The sequence below is a fragment of the Cynoglossus semilaevis genome, chromosome 9 (genome assembly GCF_000523025.1).
Source record: "Cynoglossus semilaevis isolate Cse_v1.0 chromosome 9, Cse_v1.0, whole genome shotgun sequence".
In the NCBI taxonomy this organism is placed as follows: Eukaryota; Metazoa; Chordata; class Actinopteri; order Pleuronectiformes; family Cynoglossidae; genus Cynoglossus; species Cynoglossus semilaevis.
Genome location: NC_024315.1, coordinates 8,801,565 through 8,821,214, shown reverse-complemented (window position 1 = coordinate 8,821,214; position 19,650 = coordinate 8,801,565). Strand labels below are relative to the sequence as shown.

At 41.1% G+C, this 19,650-nt stretch overlaps 1 protein-coding gene across 19 annotated transcripts in view; it reads right to left on the bottom strand.

The window, feature by feature from the left end:
- ptprdb (protein tyrosine phosphatase receptor type Db) overlaps positions 1 to 19,650 on the bottom strand; it is a 143,127-nt gene that overhangs the window by 25,982 nt on the left and 97,495 nt on the right. For 4 of the 19 annotated variants that reach the window (XM_025058776.1, XM_025058777.1, XM_017035226.2 and 1 more), the window contains 17 exons: positions 14,137 to 14,325; positions 12,989 to 12,997; positions 10,436 to 10,453; positions 8,687 to 8,797; positions 7,764 to 7,775; positions 7,045 to 7,314; positions 6,659 to 6,768; positions 6,124 to 6,321; positions 5,333 to 5,458; positions 5,060 to 5,207; positions 4,549 to 4,694; positions 4,307 to 4,451; positions 3,144 to 3,446; positions 2,050 to 2,243; positions 1,869 to 1,895; positions 1,155 to 1,272; positions 261 to 848 (listed from right to left, as the gene is read on the bottom strand). In XM_025058776.1, the coding sequence (XP_024914544.1) occupies positions 261 to 848; positions 1,155 to 1,272; positions 1,869 to 1,895; positions 2,050 to 2,243; positions 3,144 to 3,446; positions 4,307 to 4,451; positions 4,549 to 4,694; positions 5,060 to 5,207; positions 5,333 to 5,458; positions 6,124 to 6,321; positions 6,659 to 6,768; positions 7,045 to 7,314; positions 7,764 to 7,775; positions 8,687 to 8,797; positions 10,436 to 10,453; positions 12,989 to 12,997; positions 14,137 to 14,325 (2,712 nt within the window). The remainder of the gene's footprint in view (positions 1 to 260; positions 849 to 1,154; positions 1,273 to 1,868; positions 1,896 to 2,049; positions 2,244 to 3,143; positions 3,447 to 4,306; positions 4,452 to 4,548; positions 4,695 to 5,059; positions 5,208 to 5,332; positions 5,459 to 6,123; positions 6,322 to 6,658; positions 6,769 to 7,044; positions 7,315 to 7,763; positions 7,776 to 8,686; positions 8,798 to 10,435; positions 10,454 to 12,988; positions 12,998 to 14,136; positions 14,326 to 19,650) is intronic. The other 15 variants (XM_025058779.1, XM_025058780.1, XM_025058781.1 and 12 more) reach the window with 15 other exon arrangements.

The following is a 19,650-nucleotide window of genomic DNA, read 5'->3' as shown; positions in this document are numbered from 1 at the left end:
TCATTCTTTACAAACTACCTACAGAATTAGCTCCTTTCAACACACTGAACCAGACCTACGTCTCCTACCTTGATTTGGGAAAATGATGTTGGGATTAGGACGACAGTGACAAGACAATGACAAAGGACACTTAAATGATGTCATCAGTTGATGTGTGTTGGAGTGTGTATGTGTCACAAATGTGCTGCCGTATTTTTCAGAAGGCGGTTCCTTCACCCTGGTTAATGAAGATGGTTTGTTAGAATGGTAGTGAGTCCTACCTTGGTCTAGACGCTGTGTCCTAAACTGGATACTAGGGCTGTACGGCCCGGGACCAACAACTGAGAACGCACGCACCCTGACATCATACACAGTATCAGCACTCAGACCCTCCAACAGAACACTTGTCTGTGGATGTGGCACAACAACTTCTGAGGAGTTCCCTCGACTGTTTACATCCTTATAGAGCACCGAGTACTTGGTGATTTTTCCATTTTGCTCCATTAGTGGGACTGACTTCCACGACAGCAGCAGTGAGGTGGCAGACGTCTCTTCAGAGTATATGTTTTCTGGGAATCCACTTGGGGCATCCTCTGGAGTTGTCACCTCCTTTACTGCCTCCTCCCCGAATCCCATTTTGTTACAGGCAGAGAGTCGGAAGATGTAAATTGCTCCCTTGTGGATGTCATTCGCTGTGTAGCGATTTTCCTTCATGGGAAACTCCACCACCGTAAAGGGAATGACGTCTGTGCGTCCAAAGGTAAGGCGATACCCGAGCAGGGGGGTGAGTGGATTTGGAGGTGGATACCACTGAAGAAGAACATTCCCTGCATCAGTGAGGCTCACTGTCAGAACAGGCTTCTCAGGCACTACAGGAAAAGAACAGTGGATGACAGGGAGATAACGACGAGAAGGTAATTAGAAGATAATTGCAAAGCACATTACTCATGACCCACAGCAAAACTGCGAAAAATATGGAACCAAATGACATTTTTACTGGCATTGGAAGACATGACATAATAAGACATAAAACATTTCAACAACATAATGGTCTTTAAAGAAAACCAGCTTGGCGGCGGTCATTACTGGTCGAAAATGACCGCTGTTATGTGTGTGTGTGTTGCATGAGCTGCATACCCTTGGGTGTGTGACAGAGTGTGTTCAGAGCTGCTTACATGGCAGAGAAGTGCAGACTGTAACAGGTTTGCTGCGAGCACCATCTCCCTTGGCGGTGTAAGCGCCCACTGATACAGAGTAAGGAGTGTCTGCCTTCAGGTCACCAAGAACCACCTCCTGCAGGACAACAAAAACAAATGTCAAGGCGGCGTCTACTGTGTGTCCTCAGGTCAATGGAGGACTTGGATGAAGACAGCGTGAAAGTACAGACAGTTCGTGTCTCTCTCTCAGACCAAGGATGGCATTTTCAATTTATTTTTCTCCTTTTCATTGCTTAAATAGATCCTGCTTTTGGGAAATGTGACGCTCGACGATCAGCTCAGTAGATCCCAGAAATCAAAACAACTACAAAATGATCTCATCAGAGCCCAAAGTATGGGCCAAAGGCTGAACAAAATCTCATTTACCTACACAGACACAGAAAAGCACTTTAAAATGGTCTCTCTATCTTATCACGACACAAAGTATGCTTTCATTTCTTTGCCTGAAGAAAGAAATATAAACACAACATTTTGGCAATATCCACAGACTATTGTTATCATTAGATATCTGTGCCTGCCCAGAGTCCTTTATTAAAAACTGCCAGGGAAACATGCAGAATGCAGGAAAGAAAAAAACATCCTTCTGGGTTTTAAGCCCTTGTTTTGTCCTAAAGGATTTTTAAAAGTCTGAACTTTTTACATATATGAAATAATATATTAAAAAATACTCACATAATCAGTTGAATCGTTGGTTTCCCACTAACGGATGTTGCAAAAAAGAAAGGACAAAAACAAACTTTTTTTAGTCAACAGCACACTTTTGTGAAAATGTGTTGGTAGAAACCAAGTATTCTACAAAACTCTGACTGACACTGTGGTTCCTGTGCGAGGTAGTACAGTGAAGTTTTCTCACCTGTGTGTCCTCTATGAGGATGTCCTTGATGGCTGGCTGACCCTGTGGTTCACCAAAGTTCATCCTCACATAGTGAACCTGGTAGCCTCTGATTTGACCGTGCTGTCGTTCCGGTACTGGTGCTCGCCATTTCACCCTAATGGCCGAAGCGTTCACAGTCTCTGCCTCAACTCCTTGTGGAGGACCACTTGGAACTAAAGATGCATTTTGAAATAGAGGTCAAGGGTCACGGACGATTGGACACGTCTTCCTCTCATGTAAAGACCACGACAATGACATAGACTTGTTTGGGAGATATTTATCATTTATCACTTATCCTCGCTTGTAAGACCAGCAAGAAAAAAAAGTCTTCAAAAATACGTAAAAAAAAAGACAGAAAAATCTCTTTGCTAACGTTGGATTGACTTTCCCTTAAAAAGGTTTTGAAAGCTACAAAACACTTCCCTTTTAAGAAAAAAATGTCGATTAAGTAGCAGCCGATCCTTTATGCTATCTGACTGACCAGTGCAAAACAAGTAGCACTCTGCTGGGCTGGAATAGAAAAACGTTCCCTGCAGGGTTTGGCCAATTAATCATGTTGTACATCAAAGAAATCCAGTGGAAAATATTACAATCTAGTGCAGGAACACTGAGCAAACATCGATTAAAAATATATTTCAATAGTTTTCAAGGATCAAGGAGGAAAGAAAACCACTAGGAAAGCTAAGGTCAAGGAAATATTGTACTGCCAAGCCAGGGAAATCCCAAACAATCTAGGAAAAACAGGAAACTTGAGCAAGAAGATGTTGATTTAAAAAGATGGTAAAAAAGGCTCGGGGCAGAAAGGGGCTTCTGGTAAAAGCAGGACAGAGGGCAGGAGGGCTTTTCCAGATATTAGGGGTTTCTGCTTGTTATACAGGCACAAAAGAGGGACGAAGGTAAGGTTGTTTTTGTCACTGGATCCTAACAGCGTCATCCATCTTAAATATCAGCTCAAGCACAGAACGCCTTAACTGGCTTGTGTAAGCAGCTGGTTAGTGAGTTAGAGAGGGGTAACTGTTGTTAGTCGGAGAAGGGCATCCCAAAACAAGCATGAGTTGTATTTTTTGACATACCATCCTCCTCAGTGCGGATTAACAGCTGCAAACTTTCTGGTCCATCACCAGCCTCGGTCTGTGCTCGTACAGTTATCACATACTCAGTCCATTTTTCCAGGTATTCCAAGAGATAGGAAGAATTCTCCGGAGGAATTCCATCTACTTTTTTGGATGTTCTGTTGCCCTCTGTAGTAGAGTACTGGATGGAGTATCCCGTAATGATGCCATTCTGAAACTCCAGAGGAGGCGGAGCCCAACTTACCAGGATGCTGGTAGAACTAGGGCTGGTGCATGTGATGTCCTGTGGAGGTGCTGAAGGAACTGATTGGCCAGTGCATTGGTATTGCATGGTTTGGGAAGAGGTTATTTGGTTGTGTGTAAATTGTTATTGATGGGTGGAGGAGTGGGATTTGTGGTGGAGGAATGGAGAGGAATTTGAGTAGATGAGAGACAGAAAACAGAAGACAAAGAAACGATGAAATGAAAACGAAAACTGGAGAACCGAAACTCATTACAAATTAATGATAACAGTTATAGAAAGTAAAGATGGCTGAACACAAATCCTGGATGATAGACTTCAACTTTTGCTTCGGCCGATATGTCAGATAATGAAAATGAACAAGTGACTAAACAGGGTGAGATTCTCCTCTAACACAGTGACCTTTCTACTTTGGTTCTTACCTTCATTTCAACAATTATGGCAAAGACCAGAGACCACACATTAACACCCATCCATCCATCCATCCATTCATCCATCCATCCATCCATTCATCCATCCATCCATCACATCTACACAGACAGTTCACTTATTTTAAAAGTACTTTTTCTTTTTACATTTATCTCATTGGTTCTCTCGCAAAAAGCACCCACCCACATGTATGTTCTAGCTATTTATGAGCTTTAACTTTTACAAAAGTAGTTAGTTATAATTATAATCCTAATCCTTACCACAACTTTAATCTGACCCAAAATGTAATCCACAAAAAAACAAACTAAATAAAAATATCCTGACAAGGACAAACTGTCAGCACATCAACAGCGCCCTCTCCTCAAAAAAATGGTTAAGCAACATCTACATCAACAGCGCCCTCTCCTCAAAAAAAATGTCCCCAAAAATATGGTTAAGCAACATCTTAAACACACACACACACATCCACTTCAGTATTTGGGGTTCAACCTACGGGTCTGTGGCGTGTTGATGGACAGTTCATTCGTATATGCACCAATTCCATGTTTGCTTTTGGCAGCCAGTTGGAAGGTATAAGTGGAGAAGGCCTTTAAGTCCTTCAAAAGGTAGAAGGTAGTCGGTTCGAAGCTTGTCTTCTTCTGGATGAAGGAAAAGACAAGTGGGAGAAAAAACATTTTTTAAAAAAGGAACATAATCAAAAGAAATGATCCGAGCAATTCTTCCTTCCATTCCCACCTCTTCTGTTTCACCAGCTCGTCTGTAGACCAGTTCATATCCTGTGATCTGGTTGTCGGGACCGCCTTGTGGTGGTGCGACCCAAGAGAGCAGGATACTGGTTTCAGACTTGGCCTCACCCTTAAACTCTGAAGGCTGAGACGGAACTACAGAGACACAACAAAGAATTATAGATAAAATGTAAAAACTCATTAAGACCAACAATTATTTTTCGTGCGATAATGCAGATTTTCATTTGGCAGTGTATGCTAGTGGACGATGAGTCAGAGTACTGGTACTGTGTGAAGGGAACACTGGTGTAAAAACGTGTTTAATGTGTTAACAAACCAAATGTTACACCATGTTGGTAATTGTCCAATACAATATCATTCAATTCATTTTATTTTGCCTAAATGCCATTAATGGTGATTAATCACTGAATAGTCATGCAATTAATCACAATTAACATTGCTTAAAAAACTGTTTTACTGTTGTCCTGTACATATGAACCACTGACACTCCTGTGTGTTACCTCCGGTCTTAGCGATGATCTGTAAGTCCTGGGACAGAGGTCCATCTCCTACAGAGGTGAAGGCCAGCACTCTGATGTAATAGGTCTTATTAGGAGTTAAGCTCTGGATAGTGATGAAGTTGGCACTGCGCACCATTTGCTTTTCCCACTGCACAGCACAAACACATTACAGCGCATTAATACATTAAAAAAATAAATAAATCAGAAATCAACTGCATGTGATTCATTAAACACAGCAGAGAGAGCCATTAACAGAACAGCAGATGGCCACACCTGGTTGACTGGCAGCATGTTGTCTGAGGTGTAGTACACTCTGTAACCAACCACCTGACCGTTTGGTTCTTCTGGTTCATCCCAGTGGATGATTGCCGTTGTCGTGCTCAGCATACGACCTCTGACCTGCAGGGTAAAAGGGGATATTTACACAGATTGATTATTTATTCATTCCTTTGTTAGGTGACAGAGGAATACAAATTAATGCTGTATAATATATATGCTAATTTTATGTAGCACACTGCACATATCAGAGGCAGTTTATAACTGTATACTCAGATCCAGTGAAGTTCACATCAATTATTAAAAGAGTATAAGAGATCAAAGGCAAGGTATGCAAAATAAAAACCAAGTCATTTTCTCCAGGCCACTTATGATGTATGTGACTGAGTCACAGACTCAGTGTATGTGAATGACCGAAGTCATTCTCTGTAATTTCTCTCATTGTCTCTAAAACAAGTAGTTTTAGAGAGATGTTTCTACTGCAGTTGATGTATAGACAAGGTAGGTGGCACTATTTTCAACTTAAAAGAAGCAAAGTTGCCAATAAAAACTTTGTCCAAAACTTGGGCTCTCACATGAAAAATAAAAACTGACATTAAGAGATCAAAGGCAAGGTATGCAAAACAAAAACCAAGTCATTTTCTCCGGGTCAATTTGAACAGAGAACTTAATCAGGAACTGCAGAGAGAACATTCCTCCCTCTACCTTTTAAACTCAAATATAACTTTTCTCCACGTGACCTTTACACTACAGTGCCTTCAACATTAATTTTAAACATTCATCCCTACCTGACGTGGTGGTGACGAGGGAGCCTGCTCCGCCGTGCGAGCCTCCACCGCATCACTGGATGGGCCCTGGCCAATGGTGTTTACTGCCGCCACTCGAAAGTCGTAGTGGGAGTAAGGGCTGAGGCCCCCCACGCTGTAGCGAGTTGTAGCAATGCCATCAATCTCCTTGTAAGGATCATCTGAGCCTTTGGCACGGTGCTGTAGAGGAGGCGGGGGAGGTGAGGAGGAGGAAAAGTCGAACTGATAAACTACCAACGCTCCCTGCTTGTTAACAACCTGACATTCATGAAAAAAACAGCACGCGTCTAAAACAGATGTTGGTTCCCTGAGTCAAGTATTCACTCACTGCTGGTGAAATGAAATGTGCTTCATTTCCACATTAATTCAAATATGACAATTTACCGCCAGGATAAAGAAGAACTTTCTTTTTGTCTAAATGCATTTTTTATGTAAATAAAATGTATGCTTTGCCTTCTATGTCTCAGAAACAACAGTACTTTGATATGTTGTTGTTACTGCAGTACAATATACACACCTGTATAACATAGTAGGAGACAGGTTCTGGGTTCCCAGAGTCCCAGGTGAGTGTGATGCTTGTTGCAGTTCTCTCTGTGACCACAGGGATGCCAGGAGCTTTAGGCAGAGCTAAAGTGAAAGAAGAAAACTGTCATTTAATATGTCATTAAAATGAGTGGAAGACAGTAAATCACACCGGCTCAGAATACTCTGACCCAGACCTGGTCATATTTTGGGCTAATTTAAAATCTGAAAATCATAATAAAGCCTTTTTAAAATATGAAAAATTAGAAGAAATTATTATAATAGTCATCCTCAAAAGGAAAAAGAATTCACTTTTCTGTCCTCTCCTCTCCTCTCTTTTCCGTGTATCTCCTATGAGCCTCCTGGTGTGGATGAACCCACCTTTCACAATAATCTGTGCCACTGCCTCGATCACACCAAGCGTTGACATGGCCACACAGGTGTAGTTGTTGGACTGTCGTATGTCCGTCAGCTCCAGAACGTTACGGCCGATTGGCATGTCATCTTCAGGCGTGAGGTCTTCAGCTCCCAGCATCCATTTCACATAAGGCATGGGTGACCCCACTGCCACGCAGGTGATGTTGACGCTGCCCCCTGGCATGATCTCACTGTCCGCTGGTGGGATGGAGAAGCGAGGAGGGACTCGTCGCACTGGAGAGCAGGAAGGCAGCGTTAGAACAACACTGTTGCTGTGTACAGTGAACAACTATTAGAGTGGGAGGATTGTTCCTTTGTCGTGCTCTAAGATGAGTTTTTATAGCACTTAAAAAAAACATCTGGCAGCATTCAGATGGTCTGATACATCACCACTGTGAATCGTGTGATATCAAAATGTTTTATTCATGGTGTTTTTAGGTGTGCTCCACTAAATATTTTATGAACCGAAACACAAAAGATGCTCACAACAAAACCCACAGCAGACACACATGCACTTAATGGGGGAAAAAAAATAAAACAAAAACAATGAAGATCACAGTTTATCTTCTGGGATTACACGCTTCAGCACCACACATAAAATAAACCAGGACAAACAAACACAAATGGTACTTTAATGGAACATGAGAGAGACTTAAAAACAAGACACGAGGTCTTTACGGTACCTTCTCGCAGCTCTGCAAAGTGAGGAACAGGAGCAGATAAAGAGAGAAATGGTGAGCAGAGACCGGAATGAGAAGGGAGAGAAAGAAAGAAGAAAATCAAAACTGGCCATAAATGGCCGAGTCAGTCTGCGAGAGGCCAGTGCCTCCACAGAGCTGCTGTCAAAGACTCGCTGAGCAGCGCTGCAATACTTCACTGCTCTTACAGGCACAAAACACTGTATCTGCCTGGTAATGGTTGATACACACACACACACACACACAGCACAATTTCAGTGTGTACTTACACTATCCACCACTTTATCAGTACAACCTTTGTGGTGTAGTAATAATAATAATAATAATAATAATAAATATCGTCATCACAAGAATCCAAAAATCACCTAAAACAAGACATTAACATCGATATAATTATTTGAAATGACAAACTTGGGTAAAATTATAAAGTACTACACAGTATGGGCCCGTTGTATTTGCGAGTGAAATTGTAGTCATGAAAATATTTTTAAAAAGCGCTTGTCAATAAAACATCTGCCTCACATGCATAAGGTCCTGGGTTCGAGCACTACTTAAACCACATACTGTACTTAATGGCGCCTCCTGTGGCAGCATGTGTGGATTGCAAAGAGTTACGCTGTGAATTTACCAATCGTGGAACGAATAAGGGACTTCTTTTTTGTTGTTGTATTGATTTGTTTTTCTCATCAAGGTCTGAGAGGTAAGAAACCAGGCAGACAGATAAGAAACCCTGACGGAGAGGAGCTTAAATTTGAAAAGCCGACCAGTTTTACGAGATAAATATCACTTACTCATCACAAAAAGAAAAAATGACCTTATTAAAATTTGAGCAAAGCCACGGCCGAAGGTAATTTGCTGCACATCCATAAACAATGAGATCATTACATTTGACTGGCTTCATGTCTTACCTCTGACATAGAGGTTTGCTGGAGTGGAATAGCGTGTTCCATCACTGTTGGTGGCAACACACTCATATTTCCCCTGGTCTGACTCCTCACTCATCTCGATCTGAAGGGCACCTGGTAGGGCGCAGGTATAGAGGAGAGAGAGACAAGAGTAGAGAGAGGGTGAGAGAGAGAGAGAGAGAGAGAGAGAGAGAGAGAGAAAGAGAGAGAGAGAGTCACATAGAAAGATGAAGAGGAAGACAGAGCAACAACCAAAAAAAATGGGATTACACCAAAAAATGATTTTTAGAAAAAGCTACAGCAGTGATAGATTAATCCAGGTTTGAAGCAAAACAACCTAAACTGTGTATAAGGGGTTCAAGTCTACTGGGACACATTAGGATGTTTTTACCATAATCAGCAAGATAGCAAAACATTAGCCAGCTGCTGGCTTTAGAAATGGATAGACAACAAAAAGAACAAAAGGCTGACACAGAGCCTACAAAAAATAAACAAAAAACAAACACAGAATGTAGTCTTCATGCAAGGCAGAAACAAATAACACCAGCCAAAATGTGAAGAAATCCAGACACAAATACAATATCGACATTATTCACTGTTGAAAGTGGAGAGGCAGTTATAAGTTCCCTTGATTTAATTTGACAAAAAATGGCAATAGAACATCTCTAAGCCTTTCAGATCCACCAGTGGGATCAGGAGTGTCATGTCACACAGGGAGGTGAAGATATTACATGACCTCCATCAAGGCCAACCAGGTTATAAAAAAAAAAAAAAAAAAAAGACGACATACGCAAAGCCTTTGGAAGGGACTGATGGTTTCTTGCCCCCTGAAAAGTAGAAGAGCTGTCAAAAAAGTCAGAGTTTTATTTTTGTTTATTTAATTATTTTCTTCGTTTAGTCATAGGAATAAAAAACGATGGGGTGGTAAGGCAAAAAAGCGCCCATAAAAACTTCATCAAAAAAGTGGTTGTTTGGGGCTTTTTATCATTAATGGGAGAAAAGAGAAAGGTATGGTAAAAAACTGAAAAATGAATGCCTGTCGTGAGGTGTGTGTGTGTTTGCACTAGTTTCTGCAAGCGTTTGTCATCTGGATATTTCAGGCTGAGTGAATAAGCACTAGGAGAAAATAAAACTTGAATGTTTATTGGGGAACCTATATAGAAATGTTGAAGATTGGGTCAAGTTCAGCAGCTGCTGGAGCCCCCACCCAAAAAATCAAACAAAAAAAGACCCCGAGAAAATATAAGAGTAACCCAGATAATTATAAAGCAAACAAACAGGTAAATAAAAAGAATGCTTTGCTACAGCAAACATAGAAAAAGAAAACTGTGAACGGCATGCTTCAGATGGGGAGCAAAGATTTAGCATGGTGAAGAGCTAAAATGATGTTAAAGTGAGTACACAAAAGAAAAGTCACTGTGTGGCAGAGAAGTAAGGGGATGAATTATCTGTTAGATGTAAAAAAAAAAGGATGAAGATAGGATGAAACACCAGAAGAGGGAAAGGGATTAAAAGTCAAAGTATTGCTTGCTCAATTCTCAGTTCCAATTCCCGTTCCCCACTCGCTCACAGCAGATCTAAAGCAGCAGGATACGCATGATCAATACGGTGGTGTCCTAAATCTTTGGGACTACGACCGGTATTGATGAACACATCCACGGCTGCTTTTTAAGATCCACCAGACGAGCGGACAACCAGGGGTTGAAAAGGAATCAGGCGACTGTGTCGTGGTGATCCTCTCTGCAGTCTTACCTCGTATGGGCGTGCCACCTGAGTGGGCAATGAATGCACGATTAGAGAAGGAGAAGAAGAAGAAAATGTTAGTACCACAGAAAGAAGGGGAGGCAGGAGAGGGAGGGGTGGGGGGGCAGGGGCTGGGGTGTGGAGTTGGGTAACTTGGAAAAAGGAACGAACCAAATTAGATTCCTAAAATATAGATCCTCAGAGAGTAAGAGGGTAAGAGAGAAGGGGGAGGAAAAAAAAGACAGAATAAGTCTGGAAAGAGAAAGACTAGATCATAAAGAGACAGAGTGGCAGACAGTGACAGAACTATACAGAGATGGGTTATTGATTTGACTTCATTGACTTGCTGAAGGGGCAGATGCGGTTGTAGGAGTAAAGTAGTGTCTGCACTGAACGATCTAAGAGACTAGAACTGTTTGAGTGGATTTACCTGCCTTCCAGTAAGTCTTAAACTACTTTAATCCCCGTTTAGAGCAGCGCCCTGATCAAACTGCTAGAATCTTAAAACCTGTAAAACTGCCCCTAGAACATAAGAACTAGAATGTACTTGAGATTTTTCTGTTAGCAATTTAGATACACTATTAGCATGGCTAACAAATAGACAGAAAAAATAACCCAACAATCTTTTAGTCTAGTCACAAACATCCAAACGTCAAGATGATGCCAGAGAAAGAAAGAAAGAGAGATAGAGAGAGAGAGAGAGAGAGAGAGAGACACTATGGCCTTGAACGTTCTGCAAAATTATACAAGCCACATTTGAAACGACGAGTGTGCTTGTCAGGAACTAAACCACACTTTTCCTTCAATTTGTGAAGACTTCAACTTCAGGTCTGATTCCCAGCTTGCATCAGAGCGGTCTCACCGAGTGCAGCTGGAGTAAGTCTACGACTGACAGACTGACTGACACAATTGCTAAATGGATTAAGAGAGACTGCAGACTGATTAATATTGTTGAGGACGGGGGGCTTCATTGATGTTTTGACAGCTACTCTCAGCACATTCCACCAGTCGTCATTAAGATGCACAGTAATGACTAAAATCCACCAATTCTATCGAGCTAAATATTCAGTTATCCTTTTGCATGTTTTTCCCCCACATCTTTCTAAGTGGATAATCCAATCATTTGGATTAGTCATAAATAAAAACATGTATAAAACATACATGAACTAGAAATACCTGGGTGTTCACCGAAATGACAAACTAGACTGGTCAACACACAGAGGTGTCCTGTACAGAAAGGGCAGAAGTCGTCTCCACCTGCTGAGGAGACTGAGGTGCTTTAGAGTGTGCAGTGTGTCCAACGACACTGTGGTAGCTTCTACATCGTTCTATGCTGTTGTCTGTCTGGCTGGTGGAGGTAAGTAGAGGGACAGGAACTGTCTCGACAGGCTGGTCCTGGACTGTCCTCTGGACCTCACTCAGGAACTGGGTGCAAGAAGGATTTTTGGCTAAGCTATAATCCATCATGGACAACTCCCCTGGACACAGAGCAGCTCCTTTAGCAGCAGCCTGCTGCAAACACAGTGCAAGACGGAACACTTCCGTCGATTGTTCGTCCCCACCGCCACACGACTGAACAACGCCACCATGTAATATCTGTCTCCCTCAGTATATACTCCACCCTGCCTCCTCTTCTCCTTATCATACCACAGTCCTGTATTACAGGTTTTAGTGCAATCTATTCTACTCACATGCAACAACTGTCAAATGTCTGTGTATAACATTCTTATTATATATCAGACTTTATATCTTGAAATCCTTGATCCAGTTGTTGTTGTTGTTATAATTGGTAAATTCCTTTCGTACAGTCTTTGCCTCTGTCTCCTACTCTGCTGCAACACAATCATTTCCCCAATGCTGGATCGATAACCTTAACCTCAGTATGTACACTATAGATTTGAATGTATGTATGCATTTATACATTACTGTAGCTAAGTTTAACTCCGTACCACATGACACTATATGAGTCTGAAGTCTATGAGTCTAAAACCTGGCAGCTATTGATTCTGATTTTCCACCAGAGGCCATCCACTGCCCATGACTTATTGACTGGTAACTCTATATAGCAGAGTGGATAGTGTGAATGAGAATGTTTGTGAGTGAGTGAGTGAGTGAGTGAGTGAGTGAGTGAGTGAGTGAGTGATTGAGAGAAAAGAAGGTAGGGAGGGACAGAATAGTTGAGTAAAAGTGAGGGGATAAAAAAGGAGACAGGTGAGTTTAAGGAAAAAGCCACTGCATAATTTTGGGTGTAGAAGCTGCAGGTACACAGGTGAGATGGAGCCAATTGGCTCGAGTGTAGCAGAGCAGCTAGTAGCTTTTTTTTTTTTTTTTGCATACTTTCATTTTGGCCAAAACACAGTATACCTGCAGATTAGAGAGGGTGTTTCCCGCTCTCTTTGTGTTGTTTAAAACTTTGTGTGTGACTGTTAGTAAAATGCATGCCATGCATTTTAATAACAACTCAACATTTGTAAAGGTGAGCAGCAGCAACAGAATCAATATTAGTGAACAGTATAAGAGAAGTGGAGAGTGAGGGTTTGGGCCTCGAACAGCAGCACTTACCAAAGGACTCTGTGGTTAAAAAGATACAGAGAGAAAAGAAACAGCATAGACATGGCATTACAATCAGACCCTTAGTTACACACAGGAGTTGATTTAGTAGAAACACCTTGAAAATGCACTGGAACTCCAAAGACAACATAAGTCACTGGTATCGATTATCCACAAAGACTGCATTTAACAGGAAACTCTTGTAATAACTACACAGAAAAGTCAGCGGTAAAATATCTGCTATTCTAGGTCGTAACATTTTAAAGTAATAATTATTGATTTTTTTTTTGTGCAGAATAAAGTTCAGTTACAAAAGTGAGAGCAGGTTGCAGAGGGTAAAGCCATAGAATTAAAAAAAAAAAAAAAAGCAGGGACAGAACAAAAACAGGAGCCAAATGTTTTGTTTTTAAAGACGCTCTGGAGCAAAGACAGAGAGAGAGAGAGAGAGACTATGGTCCAGTCATGAAGGAGAAGGAAGTAGAGACGGTCTTCGAGGCTTTAGTGTGAAAAGAGAGCGTTTCACACACTGCTGTGACTATACCAAAACTCATTTAAGTAGATTGAGTGTCTTTGGACCCATGTGAGACACTTCATGTAGTCACAGCGGTGAGGCATCTCTGTGAGGCTGACTCCTCGGTACCCATATCCCCATTACCTCAGTCTTCCTTTTAAAATCCGCCAGTTTAAAAAGATGCCAAGACGTACGGCGGGCCAATGTGTGTTATTATAGATATTTTATGTTTTTAGTGAGTGAGAAATTAAACAGTTTGTGATGGAGATATGCAGAGGAAAACCTTCGGGGAGTTTTTATAAGATGGGAGTTTACATTTGAAGGCCTCAAAAGTTTTCGGAGGGGGTTGGCAACCGTACAGAGTCGACTCACACCACAGCAGCAGCAGCAGCAGAGTGGAACGGCAGTAGAACATTGCCAGCAAAAACGTTGAGGGATATAAGAAAACTGGGGTAGAAGGGGCCAGAAATTTTAAGAAAAAAAAACAAAACAGAAATAGCAAAATAAAATATTCTCAGGATAGAAGAAGGTAAAAGGGACCTCTGATGTGTGTAATATTTTTAGAGGGACAAAAGAAAAGTAGAGAGGCAGAAGAAAATAAGAAATTAGTTGATTGAAGAATCAAAACTTTTGGAAACACCAATCTTACCTGAGCGGAGCTGTTTGATTCGTCCATTGTTGTTTGAAGTGTTGACTGGCAGGAAATCCTTGAACCAGGTAATTTCTGGGTCAGGGTTGCCACTAGCTGCACAGAGCATGGTGGCGGTCCGGGAACGCTCTACCACTTTCAGCTGGGGGCCCATGTCTATGGTGGGGAACCCCGAGGGAAGCTGGTCCTCTGAAACAGAACACAACTTTACTCATATATTCAGCAAGGAACTCAGAAAAGACTGAGTCTCAGCTTCTTTTTCAGGCCTAATAAACTTTACTCAACAATGACGGCCTTAACTCTCCTCACAATAGGATTAGAATGTGTTCTTTCTATCGTTTCTACAAATACAGTTACTTACAATTTTATTTTTTAGGAAGAATTACATAGACATTTTATAACTTTTTTCCTAGTTGTATGTTATCACCAAATTTAAAATTTATGAAAAAATTAAAAAGTATATTTGTTCACAAAACAGCATGTTTTACCTTGTTTCCGTGAATACATGATTGCTTTTCTAAATGTAAATTTGTTTTCCTAAACATACATTTGTTTTTGTAAATATAAATTTGTTTCTTTTGAATGTCTTTTTTTTTACAAGCTTCCTTCAATTGTTTTACATGTTTTTATTGGCTCTGTGTTTGTAACAGGCCAATCCAGCGCTGACCTGTGATCACATCACACTAACTGCTGTTTATGCGTAGGTAAAAAAAAATCACTTTATATTTGCAAGAAAATTATAAACTTTGTCATCAACAGGAAAAAACACGTGAAACTGTGCGATGTCTAAAAATAAGGCATATTGTGAGTGATATTATTTCCACTGACGGATATTTCCACAAAGCTGTTAATACCAGTTTAAACAGGGCCAAGAATCTTTCACTCAAGAGTAAAGGATCTTTTTCTCTGCAAAACCATGCAGCCTCACACTAACCTCCCGTTGGCTTCAGCTTCAGAGGTATCAATTGTCTGACAAGTAAGTGGCTGAGTCTCATACCTGTGAATCTACGCCACGACACACTTAAGAAAATACTTGGAATTAATACAGAAAATTGAGTGGGTAGACAGAAAATTAACTTTTTTTCCCCTTCTTTTTAATGAAAACCAGCTGAATGCATGAGTCACACCAAATCCAGCCCAGTCTTTCAATGATACAATTTTGCAGAAATCAAAGAAAGCAAGGTCAAAATCAGCAAGTCATTATGACTATCCTTGGACAAATGGTAATTAGGAACTGTTCATTCACCTCCTACCATTTCATCATTTTTAGGGCCACACAGAGAGAGCTGTAGGAAGCTGTGACAACCATTCACTGATACCTATGGCTGGTTACGAGAATCTCATTAACCTAATCTTAATCCTAACATTTATTACTGGTGATCAAACCGGTTGCTGTGGGGCAGGTGCAGTAACCACTGCCCCACTGTTTAACCTCTATATGGGATTGAAATAGCACAGCATTTTGGCTGGACCGCAGAGTCCTCACAGAGTTTAATCCTTAGTTTTAAGTGAAAGAGCGGAGAACATCAAAGCTTTTCAAATGTGTGACAGCGAACATCTGAGGCCAGCGTTTCAAACACAATGAGTCATTTCACTGTGAGAAATAAAAGGCAGTGGATCAGCCACATTCAGCACCATGGGAAAAAAAAGTGCTGATGTTCGAGGAGGTGGAGGATCAAAGGTGACAACTTTAGTCACTAAGTAAAAAAAAAATCAACTGTACTCACACTTGCGGTGTTATTTCCGCTTTGTTCAAGGTTGTACTTTCCAAATGTGATGTAAAAGTGTGTGATGTATGACTCACCCATTTAAAGTGGATAAAGACAGAGTGGGTGATAAACACTGACGAGTGGAGAAGCATGCGTTTGGGATGTGTGTTTGATATAGAGGGCAGTTTTTTTTCTTTTCTTTTTTTTTTTTCATTGATAATCCCCTGTGACTTTATCCTTCTCAACTACAGAGAGCCTCATTAACGGGAAATCCTAGCACTGAACCTCGACAAGGAGATGCTAATTCTGGTACCAGCCCATCGAACCGTAACTGACAGGTCGTGAGACACCGGCTTCACAAGCGCGTGTGTGGCCTTTTAACAGCTCCAGTTTCAATCAATCAGAAGGCCCCGGAAAAAAATGGAAACATAGACATGATAGAGCAGCAGAACAAGATAAGAGGTGTTTGTGTGTATACGTGTAATGGTGTGGGGGCGTGTTGTGAAGGAGGGCAAAGGGGCAAAAAAACTGAGAGGAGGAAGAACAGACAGATGACGAGAGAGAGAGAGAGAGAGAGAGAGAAGGAGAGAGAGGATGATCCCTCACATTATGCAAACACTTCAAAGCCTTCAGAAATACTTCATTCTTTTTCATCTACCTGGGTTGAGACAATGAAGTGAGCACAGTGAAGTAGTGATGCTCTGTCTCTCTCCCTCTCTTTCTCCCTCTACCCCCCCTCTCCCGCTGCTCCCTCCAAATGACTGTTCAAACACACGTGCAAAAACAGTTTTGTTGATATGATATGCAGAAACCTGCCAAAAAAATCCAAACAAAAAGAGCCCACGTGCACAAATACAAGATGAAAAACACACACGCACACACTCTCACACACTGAAACAAATGCAGATGAACTGAACCAGATACACACACACACACACACACACACACACACACACACACACACAATAGCCTTCCACCATTCATTTTCTGGACAGGTGTAAGCAATATCTCCGTGTGCTGCCGTGTGTTGGTGAGAGAGCCACTCAGTGTGTGAGTGTGTGCTGCTGAACAGAACGGTTAAGAACCCCCTGAGGTCAGAGCAGATGTGTAACCCTACCCTCCCCTGTTGACGGAGCCGTCCACACATCCCACTGTTTCATTTGGACGCGCTCCCGCGTCGATGTTTCCACTGTGAGCCATCCAGATAATTTCACAGCTCATAGAAAAGCCTGCTCTCCTAATCATGGGAACTGCTGTGTGAACACTGTCTTCTTTATATGGGAACCAAAATGAAATCCACACACATCGCTTGCTGGGGTTGTCATCTGTAAAACCAGAGGACTGCAATTCAAGTCTGGCCTCCTAATCATGGGAACTACAGCAGGAGCCGGCTGCTGCACGTGAAGATCAAGCGTAGTGTGTTCACTTGGAAGCAGAAAGGATAAATGGGAGCTTTACTTTAATCTGAGACTGACACCTGTGTCATTATAAAACTAGTTGGTCGTCTTCATCACAAACTGGTCATTTGTTAATGCCAGGAACCATAAACTACATAGATTTATTACAGGAGACTTTACCAGTCTCCAGTAGTAGGACAAAGTTACAGCCTATTGACAGGTTTGATTTATTTCTTACTCCTTCTTCACTTTACTTCTCTCCCCCTTGACTGTTCACCTTTCTACAGTAAAACAGGTTGGTATGTGGATGTTTGTTTGACCTGAGTAGAACTTGAACTTTAAAGTTTCTGCCCTTAAGGCAGTACAAAAACAAACTCAGAGGTAATTTATGAGATAACGGCAACGGAAGGTGAAATTCAAAAGTGTCATTAGGGGCAGACCTGACCACCCCGCAATGTTTTGGTTCTCAAACCCAAATAACAACATATTGTATAAAGCACTGTGCCAAGATGCATAATGAATATAACAAAAAGATTGATGAAAATAAAGGCGACAAATTGTGTTCACATCTAAGACAACAGCAGAGTTATTCGATCTGGGAGTGAATGCTCTCTAAATGTATTAAAATGTTTAAAAAACTGAACCTTGTTAGAGTTAATGCTGGAAAAAATATAACTTGAATAAATAAGACTTTAAAAAGCTTTTCAAGTTAGAAAATGCTGCTTTGTGGTATTTTAAAAGTCAGCGTTTAATGGAAATGAAGCTAAAACTTTGCTTCTGATTTCATCAACTCTGACTGCTGTAAACTCAAACACAGAAACTGCAGAAGGCAGTGGTGGGATGTTATAGAGGAAATTCTCATGATGGAAACTGGTGTAGGACCAAAACTTCATGGTCCTACCATGGAGAAAGGCACAAGATTATGGCCAGTGTTTGGGTTGAGCTCATAGCTTACATTTATTAGAAAGAAATAATTTTAATTTAAAAGATAATTAGTTAGAACAAAACATTTAGTCGACTTCTGATGTTGACTAAATATATTTAAATGTTTGTTGACCTGTTTAAATATCACAAAAACCACTGCAGTGAAGTGTCCTTGCCGTAGCAGTAGCTACACAATATGCTAAGTAGCAATAGCTTTGCAACAGCTATACTGGTTTATAAGATTCTGATATTTCAACAGATATAAACCTTTTTTAATTAAGTACATTTTTAATTTGGAATATGACTATAAATATATAAATCTTAATTTAGAGACATCATCTGAACTACATCTCAACTACAATAACGGAACACTACACCTTCATGCTACCAGTAGCTGTACGGCTAACGTTTAAAACTTTAATGCTGTAGGTATAACAGTAGCTAATTATCCAACTGCTATACTCCATAAAAAGTAGAAAGACACCTATACACGAATTTCTGCAGTATCAGACTTACGTACTGTCCTGCTTTCAACTCAGCCACTGTCAATCACGGCCGTTTACTAAAAGCCAGGGTTTCAATTAGCCTGGTTCTAATCTTTGGTAATTAAGCTGGTTGACCTTAACACTGGATCCCTTCTGTCAGTCAGTCACTGGAGACGAGTCGTTGCACAGCCAGGGGAGACAAAGACACATGACTGACAGGTCAATGTGTGTGTTTTTAATCTAGCTACATGTTTGTATGGGAGCACACTCGTGTGTGATTGTGGGTATTTGTGCGCGCGTGTGTGTGTGTGTGTGTGAATACTTTGCAACTGACATTCAGGCGGACAAGCTATTGGGAGCCATTAGCCTCTCCCAGGTGGCCTCTTATTCATCCACACCATAATGACTCCTTAGTGGAGAAAAAAGAGACCAACAAGTACATAAGGAGTACCACCAGGTATCATGGAATTTGTATATAGATTACTGTATGTTTTTGTGTGATACTGTGTGTATGTGGTTGGACTTGCATTCACCTGAGTGTGTGTGATGTTTTTTATAAGGAGATCAGATAAAAGCCAAATGCATCTTCAGTAAAGAGAGGCAGAAAAAAAATAGATGCAGCAACACATAAGCAAAAGCACTTACAAAAGCACAAAGTCAAGGAAACAGGTCTACACACACACCCTTAAACACACACACACACACTGACATATGCACACATATATTCAGAGAGCCATGTGATACAGACAGGATCCTGGATGGATGGAGAGGAACAGAACAGCACAGAAGATGTGGTCTGATATGAATAATTTAGAGGTTGCTGTGAAGTGGACCTAAGAGCATGTGCAGTGACAACACGGGCAAAGTGTTAGCTTCAGGAGAAAAGTCAACATTAGACTGACAGAAAGAACATAAATGGACCGGGAAGGAAACACGAGCGAATAAACGTTGGGGGTAAGACAAAGAAGAGGAGGGCGTCAGAGGGAAGAAGTGTAGACT